The 18,219-nt window shown below is 35.7% G+C and overlaps 2 protein-coding genes across 2 annotated transcripts; one reads left to right on the top strand and one right to left on the bottom strand.

The window, feature by feature from the left end:
* Positions 1–37: 37 nt before the first annotated feature.
* Positions 38–7,491, bottom strand: zgc:171566. The gene is made up of 9 exons (XM_041224896.1): positions 7,120–7,491; positions 5,589–5,703; positions 5,394–5,444; positions 4,865–4,949; positions 4,469–4,607; positions 3,879–3,985; positions 2,447–2,537; positions 1,792–1,929; positions 38–1,458 (listed from the first exon to the last, which is right to left on the bottom strand). The coding sequence occupies exons 1-9, from the start codon at positions 7,235–7,237 to the stop codon at positions 1,337–1,339; spliced, it is 966 nt and encodes a 321-aa protein (XP_041080830.1). The 5' UTR covers positions 7,238–7,491; the 3' UTR covers positions 38–1,336.
* A 706-nt stretch (positions 7,492–8,197) lies between these two features.
* On the top strand, positions 8,198–10,977 carry LOC121298301 (U6 snRNA-associated Sm-like protein LSm3). The gene is made up of 4 exons (XM_041225353.1): positions 8,198–8,256; positions 8,918–9,028; positions 9,370–9,465; positions 10,823–10,977. Exons 1-4 carry the CDS (start codon positions 8,236–8,238, stop codon positions 10,901–10,903), a joined length of 309 nt encoding a protein of 102 aa, XP_041081287.1. The 5' UTR covers positions 8,198–8,235; the 3' UTR covers positions 10,904–10,977.
* The last annotated feature ends 7,242 nt before the right edge of the window (positions 10,978–18,219 follow it).

Genomic DNA, 18,219 nt, shown 5'->3' with positions numbered 1-18,219 from the left:
CAAAAAACACAACAGATCTCAATTAGGACTGATCAGATACTTTTAGCCACTGACATCCCACTTTATTGCAGTATTACAATAGAAAAGACACAGTAAAATACGGAACGTTTTTACGGAAGGGTTCATCACTAGGGTTTTTTTTGCAAATGGTTTTAATTCACCAAATCTTTACACACAAGTCTGTTTTCTAAATGTCAAAACAATGTGTTTAGTGTGTAGACAAATGCATGTGAATTTGCAAACCTTCTCAAATGGTACTCGTCTCAATTTATTACATGCAGGTGAATGCAAAGTGCTCCAATGAAAGCTTTAGGAATACAGCCATGAATGTGGAATGTGTAAGCTTAATAACCACATGCACAGCACTGTCCAATATTTTACTACAATACCACTGGTTTTATGAGTTTGCAACCTAACTCAATGAGACTGTGCATGCTTGATTAGTATCTTCCATTTGTTTCATGCATGTTCAATACCTATAATAAATACTGATTGTAGAACTTACTCGTGACAACATATGCTTCTTTCAATTTGATTTTTTTTTTTTTTTTTTTTTTTTTTTTTACATAATCACGTTTCAATTCTATCAAATTGCATTTAAAAGAATTTTAAATTATAAGGCGGTAATAATAGACCAATGTCTATTTTGTCAGTATTGTATACCAACAAGAAAAACAATGACAGTTAAAACACAGTTAAAACGCTTCTCTAACTTTATTCCCATGTTTCTTTATAGTCCTACTATACAGCAGAGAATCCCCTCAAAGGGGGACATACAGCACATTCAGCGGTCAGTATTCTTTGTAGAACAGAGCATTATGTGCATTGTCTTTCCTCACAACTAGGGGTTTGGTAACTAGTCTGCTCAGCAGATAAATATGAACTTTTGTCTTGATTGTGTTAGCTATGTGTTAATGGGGCTCAGTGTCTATGATGCATACCTCCACTACAGTATGTGTTACTACAGCAACAGAACCCTGACTTGAGGACATTACCACCTTCTAGTTGACCATGTCGAAGGTTTTGCCTTCGATTAGGGTTCTACAGCAATTACAAACCAGTAAATGTACACATTTATTTTAATGTTATGCCTGCCTTCTGTTTAGTTTGTTTTTTAAAGCTAAATACATACATATTTTCAACGGTCATCTACTGAGTGGTAGTGTCCTGCGACCGCGCTTCTTCATTGCTGAATGAAGGTTCTGAGGTTTCTAATTACAGTAGAGTATTGTAACTAACACCCCTGGTAGAAAAACAACACTGTTTTAAAAGGAACGAAAACAGGAACCAAGTTATATAGATTTATACTGGAATGATGATACAAAGAGAATGGGTTTTAATCAAAGTAATACTTTTGCAGAAATGCAACGTCTTGCCCCTTGAAAGCCGGACAATAGTTATAGATCAAGGCATCTTCCTCTTCAGTCTTAGTCGCAAAGTGGTGGAAGTTTCTTCTGGCTGTAACGTGAAGAACAGGGAATCTGTTAGTTAGAAGGACATTCAAGTTAAAAAAGGCAAAACCAATTTAACAAACCGGAGATAAACTAGACAGGCATTTCAATTAAGGGTCCTGATGTAGTCTCTTATTGTTTTAGTAAAAAAAAAAATCAAATATCAAGCGAATAAAGATTTAGAAAGACTTTGTGTAATAAACTGGTTACTCCAAAGTCAAGACAGGCAAAACAATAAGTAACTAAATCAAGTAGTTAAGACCTGATAAAACAAAATGAGGTTATGTGGAAACCTGGGGGTCTATTAAAAAACTACTGGCAGTTACAATACAGGAGATACCTTCGTTTACAAAGAAGTCGGCTGTGTAAAATGATGCTTTCACAGCAGAAGGGGAGTGAGCCATGCCTCTCTTCTGCACCCACTCGAAAGCATTTCTCTCCGGGTGCCACTGGACAGCATAGAAAGGGTACTTATAAGCTGCAAGAAACAAAACAATAGTTAGATCAAATCTGCACATACAAAACCACAGAGCTTTTTAATGATCCATATTTTGTCCCTCTTCAATGTTTAAAACGTATTTTCACTGAACTTTCGTCAGCATGAACATTGATTAATTGTTGCTATTGAACTGGCCATAGAGCAGAGGTAATAGCCCCCTGCTGAAACATAAATCCATATCTGATCTTTCTAAATTATTTTTTCACAGTATTTACATTAGCATTAATTCTCTGGCATGCTTTTTCTATATATTACAAATATATATATATTTAGGCAAACATTTTGAACATAAAGAATTTCAAGTTAATTATACCACCCTTTTTTTTTTTTTTTTTTTTAACAATAACATCCAATGTGAATTAAAGGCTGGAGTACATCCTTTGCTTTTAGCAGGGGTAACCCAGGAGAAAAGCACAGATATACTAGGAATAGGGATAGGGAGTATGAGGCATAAAAGAACACAAGTCTACAGACCAATTGAAAGAAACCCATTTACCCTCCATTGTGGATATAAACTCTGTATGTCCATCTGTGTTGGTTGACAGAATCTTGTAGAAACTTTGTAACTTATTGTTGTTGGTGTAATTCTGTAGAGAATATAGACAAACAATAAGAAAAAACACGTTGCAGGAGTGTGGCCAAAGAGGGACATTTTAAAGTGGTTGTGGCCAACAAAATATTTTATAAATCTTACCTACCGTGCACTTGCATTCACTATATAGGTCTCAAATGTGCAGCTTCATAAAGAAACACGATACACTGCAAACATCTATTTTAATTTTAAAACATGGCATCTGGTACTACACTAAATAAAATAAAGTTATCAGTTTGGATGTCTAGCCTTCCAGGAAATCTGATGCACTTCACCTCACAAATGCCTACAGGGTCAGGCATCTTACTAGTGTGTGATTAGGGGAAGAAAGTGGTTGGTTACTGACAGTTGTCCCTACCTGAAGGGGATGGGCCATTCCGCTCTCTAGATGAAATTACAATGAAAAAGCAATAATACCTGAAAGCAAGACCTGCAGACAGTTATTTATTCCAGTGTACTGTAGTACCAGATATCATAATCTATAATGAAAATACATGTAGGGCCATTTGCTGCAGTAGTGGGTTTCAACAGTTTCAACCCTAATCCTGACAGCTTTAACTTGGGTGGTACTGCCCAGACTAGTAGCAAGGATGATGCCTGTGAAAGCCTGTGTTACTTCAAAGCTTGCCAGATTCTCATGCAAAACACTGATTAGAATACAGAGGCATAGCCGTCTCACAGGTTAAGAGATTTTAATGGCATGTAAACCCTGGCAATCAGGCTGGGATCTGACAGGTTTGGGGATAAGGAGCTGTGATAGATTACTCTCCATGGATATGAGGGGGAAGGGGAACAATTCCTACTGATCCATCACTAATAACTACACCTCTGTATACAGGTCTATAGTACATCTGGTCCTTTTAGACTGAATGGAATGTGTAACCGCTTTTACAGCAGAGAAGTGTGACCTAGCCTATCCTCAAAGTTCCCAAGATATGAAGGGGAGTAACTTAATTAATGGTAGGGATGTCAGCTGCAGCACCTATAAAGTCAATATGCAGCTGTGGAAAGAATAACATTCGCAGCAGAGCAATAGGAAATGTAATTTAAAAAAAAGAAGTGATTGGTTGACAGACAGGTTAGAGAACTTCAACTCCCAGAAGCCAGCTCTGTTCTTCTCAGTAACCAATAGCTGCTTTCCATTTTGATGATCTGTGACATTTGTCTGCATCAGAAGACTATGATAAATCTGGCCCAGATACGACTTGTGAAACTCTTTGTTGGTGGATGTAGATCCAAGTGCTTTTCTAAATATCCAAATCTATAAGCCTACACCAAAGAGGAGATTAGGGTAACAGTATTTGGTGTGAAATTATGGCAACAATGTTGTACTTACCTGCAAGGAAAGGCTCCAGTCGTGATAATTAGCTGTGATGTTCTCTGTAGACAGCGCTTGTAACAAATCCTTGGGAAACGTCTTAAAAAGCCTACTTTCTTTGGCAGCTGAACAAAGAATCAACAGACATGTTAATACTAAAAACGAAGAACATGTTGGCCTTTTTAATTTGTTCTTTTATGATAAAGAATAAGGGAAGTATTTTAGTCAAATAAACTAAAATTGCACATCCTGAATTGTTGCCAAAAAATATCAGCTACACCTTTAATTTGAATTTATTTTATTTTTTAGGTCAAACTAAAAGTTAATGTGTTTACAAGTGTTGAGTTGAGCTGTTTTTAATCATTAGGCAGAGCATTAGACCCAGAATTACTGTATTCACCCTATATGCGCTTTAATGTGTGAAATTTCCATTTGCTTGGTGTGCTGTTGTAATTCTTGACTCCCATCCATAAACTCTTGCTGCAGAGTCAAATCAGCAGGTTGTTTGTAATGGACCTGACTAATGAGCAGTCTTTTATACAGTGCAGATGATAGCAACTTAATGCAAGTGTGCCACATTTCAAGCAAGTCCAATCCCTAGGTCAAACCTTGAGTGAATGTCAGCGGGAGAGCGACTCCTTCTGTTTTTGTTACAGTCAGAATATTTTTGCCACTGGTGAGAACTGTTAGCTGCTCAAATCCTAGACACGTTCCCCAGATTGGAAAGTAGTCAGATTCATCGTTGGCCTAAAAATAAAAATAAAAAAAAAATAAAACAAAAACAGCTTTTTTTTTTTTTTTTTTTTTCTTTTTTAATTGAATTTACCTGTAGATAACTGATAATTGTACTTTCACTAAATAACTCCCAGTCAAATATCTAGCAGGAAATGGCTGAAACATAAGATAATGCATTAAAAATGTAAAATACTTAGGGACAGGTGTAGTAAATGAGCCAGTCGCAGCGCAAACATACAAACATCTTCTAAAACACATTTTAAAAATACCTGTATTGCCAGATCATAGAATATCTTCGCCACTCTGGCAAACTGGGATCTTTCAATATCCACTTCTCCTCCTGGTAGCAACAACCTGAAACAATGAACAGTCATTTTAACTTCACCCAGCAATACAAACAGCATGCCATGATTAAAATGTACTCTTGTGGTCTGGCTGCAGTTGCAAATGGATACTGTTACCATATAACTGAGGCAATCCCTTTACTTCATCCTTCCTGGGCTATAACAAGGCTTAAAGATATTCTGACCACCTCCTACTGCAACAAGTAGTCCCTGTAGAATGAGCTTCCTTATACAATGGCATACTGACAAGCTGATTTCAATGTGGGTTGGAGCTTGAGTCCCCACAGCTTAAACTGCCTATAGGGAATGTACAGTATAGATAATGTGGTTTGTAGGTGAAGCAGAAAGAGAAGGTTAACCAATAGAGTAATGTGGTAAAGAGATGACAGTAGAACTCAAAAAATAAAAAAAATAAAACTCGCTGAAGGTTTATTTTTTGAAACGAAACACATACCCATTTATGGAGTAGAAAAGCTTTTCATATTCATCCTCTGTACGATTTATTCTGTGGAAGAAGGGTAGCAAAGTTTCAGTGAATGTTCCTCCAGCACAGATTTAAGTCTTGCTCAATATAAAAGGTGAAAATTAATTGGTAGAACTGAAATGACAAGACGCTGCGGGTCGCAACGTAGAAGTGTGAAACCCTTACCTCACAGGCACCACTCGGGCTCCAGCTGCTTCCAGGTGTTTTACATATGAAGCAGCAATGTAAGATATCCCCTGAGGGTGGAGATCGCTCTTTTGATTTTCTTGTGCCAGGATCCCTTAGGAACACAAATGATTAATTAGGAGTGTTACACTTACTACTTGGGAGTGGAGTCATTACAGCTCTGGGAGGGTTACTTCAACCCTAACGGAAATATCTTACATCAGTTCTTTGTTGGCAAGCCTTTAAAACAAGCATTAAAATGAAAGAACAGCTAGACAGACTGTTCACCTTCATTCATTATATTCTACCTTTTTTTTAACCCTTTATTTCAAACTCATGATGAAAAAGCCAAGACAAATATGTCATGCTCCTATAGTTTTGGCAAGAGAACTGGAATGTTTACATTGTAAGTGGTGGTGTGAGGGGGGTTTGTAGTGAGCCAAAATATAAATAAATAAAGAAATAAAGAAAGACCAGGAAAATTGTTGGTCAGCATTTCATTTAGACAGCAAAAAATGGAGTCTGTATTTTATTTCATGAAAGATATGCAGCTATTCTGAATGATAATTAATATTTTTTAAAGATTATGCAACTAATTAAATGATATATATATATATATATCTACTATATATATATATATATATATATATATATATATATATATATATATATTAGCAGATTGTTAGAGTCACAGACAAAATTACTGGTACCTTACATTTAATATAATGTAATTTAACAAACAATCTTTCTTAAAAATGAAAAAGGACAAAAGCAATTTCAAATATCTGATCATCATTAAAGTATGGGCACTGTTACATTAAAACTCTGTAAAAATGTAATAGAAAACAAAGATTAAGTTCTAGAATTGCCTTCTGCAATCACCTGCTCTTATTCCAATAGAAATGTTCTGGACTGATCTGAAGAAAAAAAAAAAAAAAAAAAAAAACCTGCATCCAAACATCCATTGTGTATGCAATCTGTCTATGCTGAAGGAAATGGGCAAGGCAGAATGGGCACATATTTCACCAACAAGATGCAACTTGCTGGTTAAGAATTATCATAAACGTCTGAAAGCTGTAATAAAAGCAAAATGCGGATATATGGTAAAGCTGGGGTGCAATAATAACATCATTTGAAATTGTCTTATATATTATATATATATATATATATATATATATATATATATATATATATATATATATATAGTTAAACTATTAGAAAGTGTGTATTTTGGTCTTTCTCGTATTAGTTAGTTGTTAATGCTCACTAAAGTCTTATATTTAACACGTTTTCGTGCTGGGTGTCAGCTTTTGTCGGCAATTGTACTAGTACTACGCAGCATAACTGGCTTTATTGACATAGTGTGCGGCGTCGGTACAGCTGCCTTTTTATGTCATTGGATAAAATTAGGTTATGAAAGAAATAAAATTCTTCCTTCATGACTGTTGATTGTGTTAGACGGTACGGTACAGAACATTACACATTTACTGAATAGTGTTACAGCTTTAGTTGCATTCTGAATCTCACTTACCTATGATGGGTCTGTTGTTAAGGCGGATGCAGGGATACACTGGTTGTGGCAGGAGAAAACAACACAGCACACCAGTAAAGCTAGTAACAACGGAAAAAACAAAAGCCGACGAACACATGTCGAATGCTTGTTGTTTGAAATTTTCTACTTGAAAGAATCCTGACAAAACAGTCAATCAAATTAAAACATGATCAAGCAGGTGCAGCATCATCCCGTTATAACAAGCACACCCCCATCGCCCCACCTTTGCGAAGGCCTACGCGTTGCTGACTTTGTTCCGGTGTCGTATTGAATATTTATATACTGTAACCTGGATTTTTCCAAAGCGGAAGTGTGTTCAAGTATGAACCCTCGCAGATACACTGATAGGTCAGTGAGCACATACAGTTCATCTACCGTTTTGTCACGGTCCTTTTTTGGGGGCACAAGCTACATGACAATGTAACCTCTTCAGGACCAATAATAAATACTCATGATGCTCTCCCATAATGTGTATGGGAAATTAATGCATCTTGGAATCTCAGACTCAAGCTGTTGAGAGATGGTTCGCTCTACTAAACATGGCCCGTTTCATTTTATTTTTGACTTGTCTTTTTTTTTTTTTTAATGCTACGGTTTGTAATTTATAATTTTATTCTAGAGCAACTTTAAATGAAAAAAAAAAAAAAAAAACTATTTAAAACTTTTTTTTTATAATGTGAATACGAATGACCAAATGTCCAATATCTGTGAGGTTGTTTGAACAATACGTCCAATATAAAACAGGCTGATTTAAAAAAAAATCATAACGTTCTAGTTTTAATTTAATTTCAAGTACAGAAGTATCGCATAGCCGATTGGCTTGATCTAGACTTGCACTACTGATATAATTAATATATTACGGGGGGGGTGGGGGGGATATCTAACAATAATAATTATTATTTCGGGCTATAATAATAATAATAATAATAATAATAATAATAATGTTACATAGAGACCCAACACCTGTCTCGAGTTGGGAGCTTCAGAACGCTTTACTGCGCCTGCGGACTGCGTTGCGTTACACACGCCTTGTTTTAAATCCCGTTCTCTTAACGGTATAAAATCCCGCGGGGTTTTCCATTTGTAATTTGAAAAATGGCGGACGAAGTAGAGCAGGTAAAGTATTTTTTTTATTCCAAGTGTTTATTCAAAAAATGGCAAACCGTTTATGTTTACAAATTAATTAGTAAAAATCTGGTGGCATATACTACCGTATATATATATATATATATATATATATATATATATATATATAATATATATATATATATCCATATATATATATATATATATATATATGTACATGTGTGGTTTGTGTGTGTATTTGGAAAACACACACACAAAAACCTTTGGTGTTTAATCACGTCATTTGAAATACGTTGTTTTCTTGTTTTATTATTGACAGTGAATGACACCACAGAAGCGGGTTCGTGAGCGTGAACAAACGGCACACATGTTTTGTGTTATGTATTTATAATTGTATGTGTAGTTTGCTTCTCGAAGACTTGCATGTAGAACAATATGAACTGCGTACAATTACAGTATCAGTAATACACGGTTACATGCTTTTGTTCAGTGAATTGATGTTAACTGATAAGTACCGCTGTTGAAGTCAATACAGTAGATACTATATATATATATATATATATATATATATAATATGTGTGTGTAATTGTTTGAGTTGGTTTGACCTGTTGTGAGTTGTATAAGTGCTGTATTTAAATAGAGATGTATGTACACAAGACCTTACAAGATTGTCTGTTTTTTTTTTTTTTAGCAACAGACTTCCAACACTGTTGAGGAACCTCTTGATCTCATCAGGCTTAGTCTTGATGAGCGCATTTATGTGAAAATGCGCAATGACAGAGAGCTCAGAGGAAGGCTACACGTAAGTACTGTAAATAATAATATCAGTCAATTTGCAATTCTCCAAAAGATGTAGGCCTATTGACTGAATGACAAGGAATATTTTGAGTACCGATTCTCTGTTAAAATAGTGTACAGGGAGTTAAACTGGGGATGATTATTGTAAACTGATACCAAGGATTGTCTTTTAAACTGGACATGGTAATTGCACTGCATTACATTTAAGACAAATATGGAAGCAGAAAAAAATCTGTGAATCCAAATATGATCCACAGATTGTCATGTTAAATTAGTATTACTGTTACTTATCAGTTATACTTAAATAAAGATTTATTTGCATTAAGCCAAGTTCTCTTATTGCAGGCTTATGATCAGCACTTGAATATGATTTTGGGTGATGTTGAAGAGACTGTGACCACAGTAGAAATTGATGAGGAGACGTATGAAGAAATTTATAAAGTAAGTTTTGAATAAATCTGTCATTTTTTATTCCCTCTTTTACTGTTAATATCTGGCCTTCAGTTTAGTTATTTATATGTTCTGGTAGGCCTTTTTTTGTGAATAGAATTAGTGCCATACCTTTTTAGGCCCCATTGAGGTCTCCAATGCACCCGGTTGATTAGTTTTTTTTTTTTTTTTTTTTTTTGCTGTGTGTATCGCAGCCATTGCTTTCATGTGGTGTTGGACAGATCAGCACTTTGCAATACTGCTAGTCCCGTGGTGACACTGAGCGGTAACGCTCAAATCGAATAGAGCGCTTTTTTTCTTCTGGCTGCTGTGCAGTACCGGTGGATTAACCAATCACAGCCAAGTGCTGACAACATGTGCTTTCCAGGAAAAATCATGATTGAAACTGTTGTCTATGGAGTTGTTCAAGCACCCTGAAGTGTTTGATCCCTCCCATGTTTCATACAAGGACAGGTAAGCCAGTATTTTATACACTGCCCCTGATAAGCATCCTTCCTGCCTTTTTAAAATTGTTTTTGTAGTTCACTACTATTGTTACTAAATAACTGGCTGTTACATATTGTATGTTTCTTTGCTAAGCTCAGATCGCTCATTTCATACACCTGCATATAGATGACAGAAAAACAAAGTTGATAAACAAACCAGCGTTTTTATTTAGTATATTGTGGGGAGCATTATAGCTGTGTACAAAAGTTTTGCATCGCGCCCTATAGAGTTATTAATGTTACATTTATGTATTGAAATTACATATTGCTTTGTAGTTTTCCACAAATTGAGAAATGTGACATTTTGAAATCTAACATGAAATACTGTATTGTAGTTTCAGGTAGATACCATTTTGTAGTTTCTAGATTGCATGATGTTAAATAAAATATTGGGCTTATGTTCATATGGTTTTTTTAAAATTGTTTGCATCCTAGTATTCTACTAGGTGATGCAAAACAATTTGCCATAATATGCAAATTGTATTAGAGTGCATAGCCTACGGTGTGGTACTGAGAACTACTGTACCCCTTAGTGTATACCGCTCCTGTGTGCCTAGGTGCTGCTTCACACCTGTTTGTATTGTGCTTTAGTTTCCTTGTAGTACACAGTCGCCACCTGGTGGCAGTTCAATGAAGAAAAATCTTCTGCTTTACAATACTAAAAATACAAAAAAACTAAATGAAATAATACATGTTTTGACTGGAAGTCTTTTTCAATGTCTTCAGTGCATTTTAATTTAGAAAACTCTGTTTGGGACTGAAAGATGCTGAAGCCAAATAAACTGGTCTCGATATGGAACTGTCAGAGACAAGTTTTACTATAGGATATGCGTTCTGATAAAGGTTTCTCTTTTCTTTTCCAGTCCACAAAGAGGAACATCCCAATGCTGTTTGTTCGAGGGGATGGTGTAGTACTAGTAGCTCCTCCACTGAGAGTTGGCTAGATGCACACATCCTGGAAGAGAATGGATCCAGGTTGTTGAACTGTGCTTCCCATTGGGAGTGGAATTTTTTTTTTTTTTTTTTAAGAAAAATGTAACCCAACATTTCTTGAATTGAGGTTTTTTTTTTTTTTTTTTTTTTTTTGGAGGAAACCAACTTTTATATGATTCTGGAATATATATATATATATATATATATATATATATAATATATATATATATATATATATCATATATATATATATATATTAGAACCTATAATATTTAGAATCGTCTCAGAGTATAAAACCTGAAAAAAAGTTGCCTTGCCGATTTAATGTATATGCAGCTAAGAATGGGCTTTCTTTTTGGACGGTGATGCACTCATAGTTTTATTTGCGTAATCTGGATCAGGTTCCTCCTTATCATATCCGATGCACAGTATGAGAGGCTTGGTAGGAATTGTATTTTAAAGAAAATAAAATACATTGTGTACTTCATTCCCTACACACTAGCTTGGATTAAAAACATATTTTATTTCCATTGCTGCTAAATGTGATTTGTTATTCAGGGGACTTCAGGGTTACAAACTGTTCTGGTATGCAGATTTTTAAAAACCTGCTTGCAATTACAAGCAACGGGTTTCTTTTCTCTTAAATATGCCGAATTCTTATTTCCTAGTACAGTACATTTGTTTTAAAACAATTGTTAGATCTTTACTTTCTGCAGTAACATCTACAGCAGTCACTTTGACTAGACTGGCAGATGACACTGTTGTTTTAGGTATAAACTGTTGAAGCATCAGGTCCCAAAACCGCTCAGAGTAATTGCATCGACAGCATACCACATACCATTTTATTTTAACCCAGTATTGGGTCTTCCACTGGGCTTCAAATAAGTGCTAGCGTGTGTATGTTACTTTTGGCTATTTTAAGCTGTTTTCAAAAACCTTAGCACTTAATACAGAAGTTCCTTTAATAGAATAGTTTCAGAAATTAACTTGTCTGATGCTATTTCGAATCTTAGGCAGATCTACTAGTGCAACCTATATTTTACAAATTTGGGCACCATCTTTATTCCTATATATATATGGTAGTAGACAAGTTCATTTCTGTTAATATACCCATAATAGTTCTATTAAAGGTGAAACAACTTTCCTAGTAAGTATTACTTTTTTGGTTGAACTCTGCAAAATTTCCATCTTGTACCCCCTCGCCTTTGGGGGGGGGGGGTCAAATCAGGGAATTTTATTTAAACTTTGTTTACAAGCCAGTGATTTTGTCTGTATTTAATATCATCTGCCAGTAATGTTTTACAGTGGAGTTACCAGATGGGTTTTAAAGTCCAGAAAATGTCTATTGTATTGGAGCCTAGGGTTATTAAGGTTTAAATACTAGTTTCATGGAATTTGGTGGTCAGTGGTTACAACAAATTTTACTCTTTTTTTTTTTTTTTTTTTTTTTTTTTTCTTTTTTGGTTGTTTTGTGTGGTTTATTTATGGTCTACCATGGATTATGCACCTTTTGCATTTTAATGGGGTCGGTTTTTGAAATAGTAACATTAAATGTGAGGAACATTTAAAAATCAATTTGGTTATGTCTTACTCCTTTGTAGAGACATAGTGTGCTAGAACAAGCCTCGATGCTCCAAACAGCCTCTTCTAATTCCCAAACATTTATTTCGGTAAGCTATTGTGTAAAAGAGATCACATTTCATATGCCTATCAAATGTTAGTTTATAAATTTACTTTTTATTAACCAACTATTTAGACAAAAAAACATAATTTTTTAATGTTAGTAAGATAGTTATTAACTAATAGAAAAGTCCCCTTAAAGCATTACCCACCTGTCTGTCACCACGCACTATACAGTTTGTAGTTCAAAACAATAATCATGGTAACTGCAGTAGAAGAGAAAGTAATGAGAAAAACTTGTTTGTTTTCAAAATGAAACTAAATTTTTCAAGTTGTATCATTGTGAAAGTAATTGTGGTGCTCAGTTCTGAAGTGATCAAATAATTCTGTCCTAGAAATCATTTGTCGCAGGTGCTACTGTTTTTTTTGTAATATGTTTGCGATAACCACATAAATGTGACCAATATATTAACCACAAAAAAACTTATTTTGAGTAAGACAATGCCAAGTAACAACTAGTATTAACAAAAAAGCAAGAGAATTAAACCAACATGGGTTGACAGTGCTGTTAGTGCTGGTTTAAGAAAAAAAGCCATTTCTAATGCAGCTTCTAAGGGCTGTGTTCACTGTTCAAGGGCGTGATGTCCATTTGGATGCTTTTGAAGGTAAACAATCTAATTGTATCTTCACAAGCTCCCTAAGAAGGAATTAGGGAGGGATTGTCTTTAAAACTTGTACGTAATCAGATTAATCTAGAGCTTTAACAGCCTGCCTATCCTGTACGCATGATCCAAGTTGGAAGGGTTTACATTCATGCCAGAGGAATCATTTAATGACAAATGTTATACTCATCAATGTCTCTACACATGACCAAACAATTCTACAAAGTTGTGAAAATGTGACCACTGATTTTACTCTCCATTGTTGGTTTCTTAGACACTGTTCCAAATTGTTAATTGAAATTTAACTGACAGGGTGGCAGAAGAAGCTGGTCTTGCACATGAAACTACCTTAGGGGAAGGTAAACCAACAATAATGGACATGATGTTAAGCAATGGAATTAAGCAATGTACAGTATGTAGAAAACACAGCATTTTGAATTACAGAAATTAGTATAGCTAGGACATCTTTTTGTACAGCCTCCTTTGTTCTAGTCAAATCATATGACATATGACCTTTTTAATTTTACCAGCCCTGCCTACTCTCCCTTTATGAATACAGAGAGAGTAGGTTGGACTGGCAGAGTTGAAAGGTCACATGATTCCAAATGGAATGAAGGTGGCTGCTTAGTCCCAGCCCTTCGGGTACTCTAAGTTCAAAGTGGCTGATTTAGAGAAAACTTATAACTCAATTATGGAACAACATAACCCTGAAAAATGTATAATGTTTGCAGTATGTCCCTGTTTTATTAGTTAAATATTAACACACCTTCTAATCAGTGTGGCTGGCCTGTATTGGGCAATGCTAGCACAGTTACAGTAGTGTTAATGAAATGAAGTTAATATGTACTGGTAATCTACTGCAACAGTTTGCTACAGCATTAGGATAACTGTTCTATTGTTATTTGTTTATTTATCAGACACCTTTATCTAAAGTGACTTAGAGACTAGGTTGTGTGAACTATGCTAGCTGCAGAGTCACTTACACCAATGACTCATCCAAAGGACAGAGCACAAGGAGGTTAAGTGACTTGCTTAGGGTCACACAGTGAGTGAGCTGGGATTTGAACCAGGGATCTTCTGATTACAAGCCCCTTTTCTTTAACTACTGGACCACACACCCTCCTTTAATTTCTGGAAACACTTGAGTCAGCTAGGTTTTCTTCAGAGAAATAGTACAATGGTATCATGATATATTACAAACTTCTCTTAATCCCAAACAGATTATTCTAAATTCTTTAGTGTCTATTTCAAATAAGTGTTCAAAGTGGAATACAATATGTAAAGCTACAGTATCAATATCAACACAGAATGCATATGTGGTTGACTTTTGTGAACTTGTTCTAATCTGAGATCAGGGGATTGATGTTCAAGGAGAGTGGTGATGGGTTGTGAGGTGCTGCTTTAGCTCCCCTAGTAGAGATCTTGCTATGAGACCTCAGAGTAATAAAAACCAATCCAAGGCAGTGCTGGAAATAAGTACTAGGTGGCAGTGTTGATGCGCTATCACAGTCTTTTACTCGTGGTGCTTGACAGTAATCACATTATGGTATCGCATGGGGAGTAGGGAGTTATGTTTAAGATTGGTACTGAACACATTTTAAAATGTTTTTTACGATGTTTATATGCTCCAGCAGGCTTGTAATAAACAGGGCTCAAGACATCTTTGTCCAGAGGAGCAACACCAACAAAATACCCAGGAAACTTGCCAGTTTACTGGAAATATCATAATTTTTTCAGGTATTTTATATATTGGTCTATGGATACATAAAGGCAAACCCTGTTTTTGTAGGCTGGTTCAGAATGTGCAATATACATTTATGGTTCAAAGTATTATTAATGTATTCATGTTTATGGTGTGCATTGGGCTTGTTTTTGTTGTAATGTGCCAATATTAGTGAGCACCAGTCTGCCATACATGAATAAATTGGAGAGCTGTGTACAGTGCGACTGATGTTTTTAAAAAAAAAAAAAAAAAAAAAGGGCCTTGAAATCATTTATTACATGTGACCGGAGTACATTTTACTCCATTTTTACTGGCTCAGACACTGACATTGAACTTGACACCAGTAAATAAATACCAGTAACTATGATTTGCTGCCTTGGCTGGGTTGCGAAGGAAACCTTGGAATGGGGCCCAGGACCACTGGGTGCTGGTACAGGTTTATAACTCTGCAAGGTAATCAAGGAGAGAGCCAGGAGTATGACAAATGCCTCATTCAGTTGAGATGATTTAACAGGGTGCTTCAGACCCACAGGGCTCACGTTGACCCTTGTATTATGTTATTACCACACACTGACAAGAGGCATGATTGTATACATTTTCAACTTCCTCTTAATACTTAACTTGTAACTGTTAACTCTTTAGTTTCCTCCATATAAACAGTGACACGCTGGGATATTTGAAGATGTGGTGGCTCAGATATTCCTACCGTATTAGGACCGCTGTCCATTTGTTCAATTTTACATTTAAAATGTTTTGGTGTTTAATAGACTTCTACAGTTTGCTTCAATAGAAAGCAGACCACCTGGTTTCCACCCCACATTAAAGTGTTTCAACTGTTATAAAATAGTCACAAACTCTGGAACCTGTCATGTTATATAGAATATCAGGAATCCAACCTAAAAAAATAAATAAATAACCTATTTAAAAGTGTAACACAATATCTTAAGTACCAGTACCCCTCCTTTGTCATCTACCATTGTTTCCTGATTTCAACACCACTCCTTGGAAATCCCCATCTTATGACAACTTATTTTATAATGCAGCCAGGGCCTGCTGTGTAAATCCTAGCTTTCGGTCAAGAAATTCGACTGGAAGTGGAACAGCGCTTTGTCACTGATTTGCCTCAAAAACCATGCTGCGATCATAGTGGGGAGATCAAGTACAGCAGAAAAGAAAGAAAGAAATAGTAAATCAAGATATCCCATGTTATAGTTGGACACCTAACCATTTTGCACTGTAGCAATGCAGTTTCCTATGCTGACTGTACCATGCTTTGATATTGTTTAATCTTGCATGGGGCAATTTGGAATCCACTATCATGCCTCCCAACAATTTAACACACTAGATGATTACTTCTTTCAGTTATGTAGCTGCCTAACTACCAGCAAAGGGCTTTTGGCCTCATATATACTGTACATTTGACCATGTTACACGCCACATGGCTTGGCCCCTGTGCTTGATAACACTTACTATAGTAAAACCTTTCTTTGTAGCAACTTTATTTTGCATCTATTGACAGTATTCAGTATTACAGACACTATCAGTGTAACAGAGTGGATGCTGGACGCCAATTAATGAACCCACGTGCTGCAAGATCATCTCACCGACGGGACAGAGTCCGTAACGACAGTGTATCACACAGCACTGCCCATTACGTCAGCAGTCCTAAATGTAAAAGCACTGTTAAATAACCTCTCTACTTTTAAACTACCAAACCCTCTTGATGTTTTGACCTTCAGTAATAAGGTCACCCCCCTGTTAAGGCTACATTTTGTTGGTCCCTTGAGTGGCCTTTCACTGCCTTTCCAAATGTGGTCAAGCCGTGTATAAAGCTAGCATTTAGGATACTGACATAATAGCAGACCAACTCTTTCTGAAAAACTAATAAGAAAGCATATCAAATATATTCTGGTGCTGTATATCTGAAGCAGTTGAGCTAGGGTTTGGCTTGTGAATGGTAGTTACTGTTTTGTTATTGCTAAATGTAATATGCAGCTGGTGTGGTCAGCCTGTCACATTTTGTTAAAGTTCTTCCTTGTGAGCAGTCACACCATGTTTACTGTGAGTTTTATTACCCTTGATTAGAATACCCTCAAGGAAAAAACATTATCTTATATTTAAACTAACAGTGACATTTCAGTTAACAACAACATTGAAGAACCTGGCACTGCTTTGTTTGGGTCTGGTTAACCAAGGAATAAAATGGTGGTTTTAGAATTAATTAATTCCAAATTATTCAATGTACTTAAACACTTTTTTATGGGATTGTAGTTTATTGTAATACTTGCAGATGTAATTCTACTACAGACAGCAGTTATTGATATATACTGTCTTTAAATATATTGTTTCATTCTTTAGCTTTACTTTGGTACAATTACCAAAAAAAACCCCAAAAACTTTATGGTCTTCAGATTCATAAATTAATTTTCAAACAGAAATACCTAGATTTTTATTCCTCTTAAAATTCTTCCTATTTTCCAAAAACTCGATTTGACTACTAAATGTATCCACTGCTGGAATAAACACAGCTGGGTTTTTAGAGCATTTTACAGCACAGAGTAGTGTCTTTGGTTTTCACCCCCTGCCTATCAGTGAGTTTCCAGGGGTGACCTCTGAAAATAAAGGGTTGGTTCCCTGGTACTGTAAAATGCTTTTTTTTTGTTTGTTATAATGTGGGTGCCAGTGTTTTATATTTTAGCAAGTCATTTATATATATATGAGACACAATGCAATAAAAAAAAAAAATAATAAAATACGTATAGGCAGTGGAATTATATAGGTTTGGTGTTAAAAGAACTGTAAGAGTCATATAGCAAAATCCCAATGTAAGACAATAATAATTCAGTATACATTTTTGAGTGGGACTATAGTACAAAAGAGCCCATTGCTAATATATGTTGTTAGCCCCCGTTTCCAAATAGGGGTAAAGGCCATTGACATTAAGCAGTGCTTGTAAGCAAAATAAAATAATTACACACGCTTCTCCAGTTCATTGGAATTTGCCCCTGAATGGAAACCGTGTGAAGGCTGTCATTAAACATTTACAGTTTGATTGATTGAACCTTAAAATAAGAGACACCCAGTGACTGACAACGTGAGCTTACCCAAACCGCCCTATAAACCTGCCTTAAGGAGGCTAGCGTCTTTGAGGCTTGAGAGAAAGAAAGTCTCTGTCCATCTACTCCTCTGTTTTGTGAATTGCTACCAAGATGTCTGGTTCCAATAGTGCTGAACTGTGTAGTGGTTCTTGATGATGCATGATGACTGCTGTCCTCTGCTGGATTAGCAGAAACCACAGAACTTCACAGGCCTTCAAAAACAA

The sequence above is a fragment of the Polyodon spathula genome, chromosome 23 (genome assembly GCF_017654505.1).
Source record: "Polyodon spathula isolate WHYD16114869_AA chromosome 23, ASM1765450v1, whole genome shotgun sequence".
Taxonomy (NCBI): domain Eukaryota; kingdom Metazoa; phylum Chordata; class Actinopteri; order Acipenseriformes; family Polyodontidae; genus Polyodon; species Polyodon spathula.
This window is presented reverse-complemented; position numbering and strand designations above follow the sequence as displayed.

What these genes read in the sequence shown, in the direction of transcription:
- zgc:171566 (XM_041224896.1), bottom strand. Translation starts at nt 7,237, where the DNA reads ATGTGTTCGTCGGCTTTTGTTTTTTCCGTTGTTACTAGCTTTACTGGT. An exon ending in TAACAACAGACCCATCATAG is followed by an intron (nt 5,704 to 7,119) that starts GTAAGTGAGATT and finishes TGTGTTCCTAAG; the next exon opens with GGATCCTGGCACAAGAAAAT. An exon ending in GTTTATATCCACAATGGAGG is followed by an intron (nt 1,930 to 2,446) that starts GTAAATGGGTTT and finishes TGTTTCTTGCAG; the next exon opens with CTTATAAGTACCCTTTCTAT.
- LOC121298301 (XM_041225353.1), top strand. Translation starts at nt 8,236, where the DNA reads ATGGCGGACGAAGTAGAGCAG. An exon ending in TGGCGGACGAAGTAGAGCAG is followed by an intron (nt 8,257 to 8,917) that starts GTAAAGTATTTT and finishes TTTTTTTTTTAG; the next exon opens with CAACAGACTTCCAACACTGT. An exon ending in AGCTCAGAGGAAGGCTACAC is followed by an intron (nt 9,029 to 9,369) that starts GTAAGTACTGTA and finishes CTCTTATTGCAG; the next exon opens with GCTTATGATCAGCACTTGAA.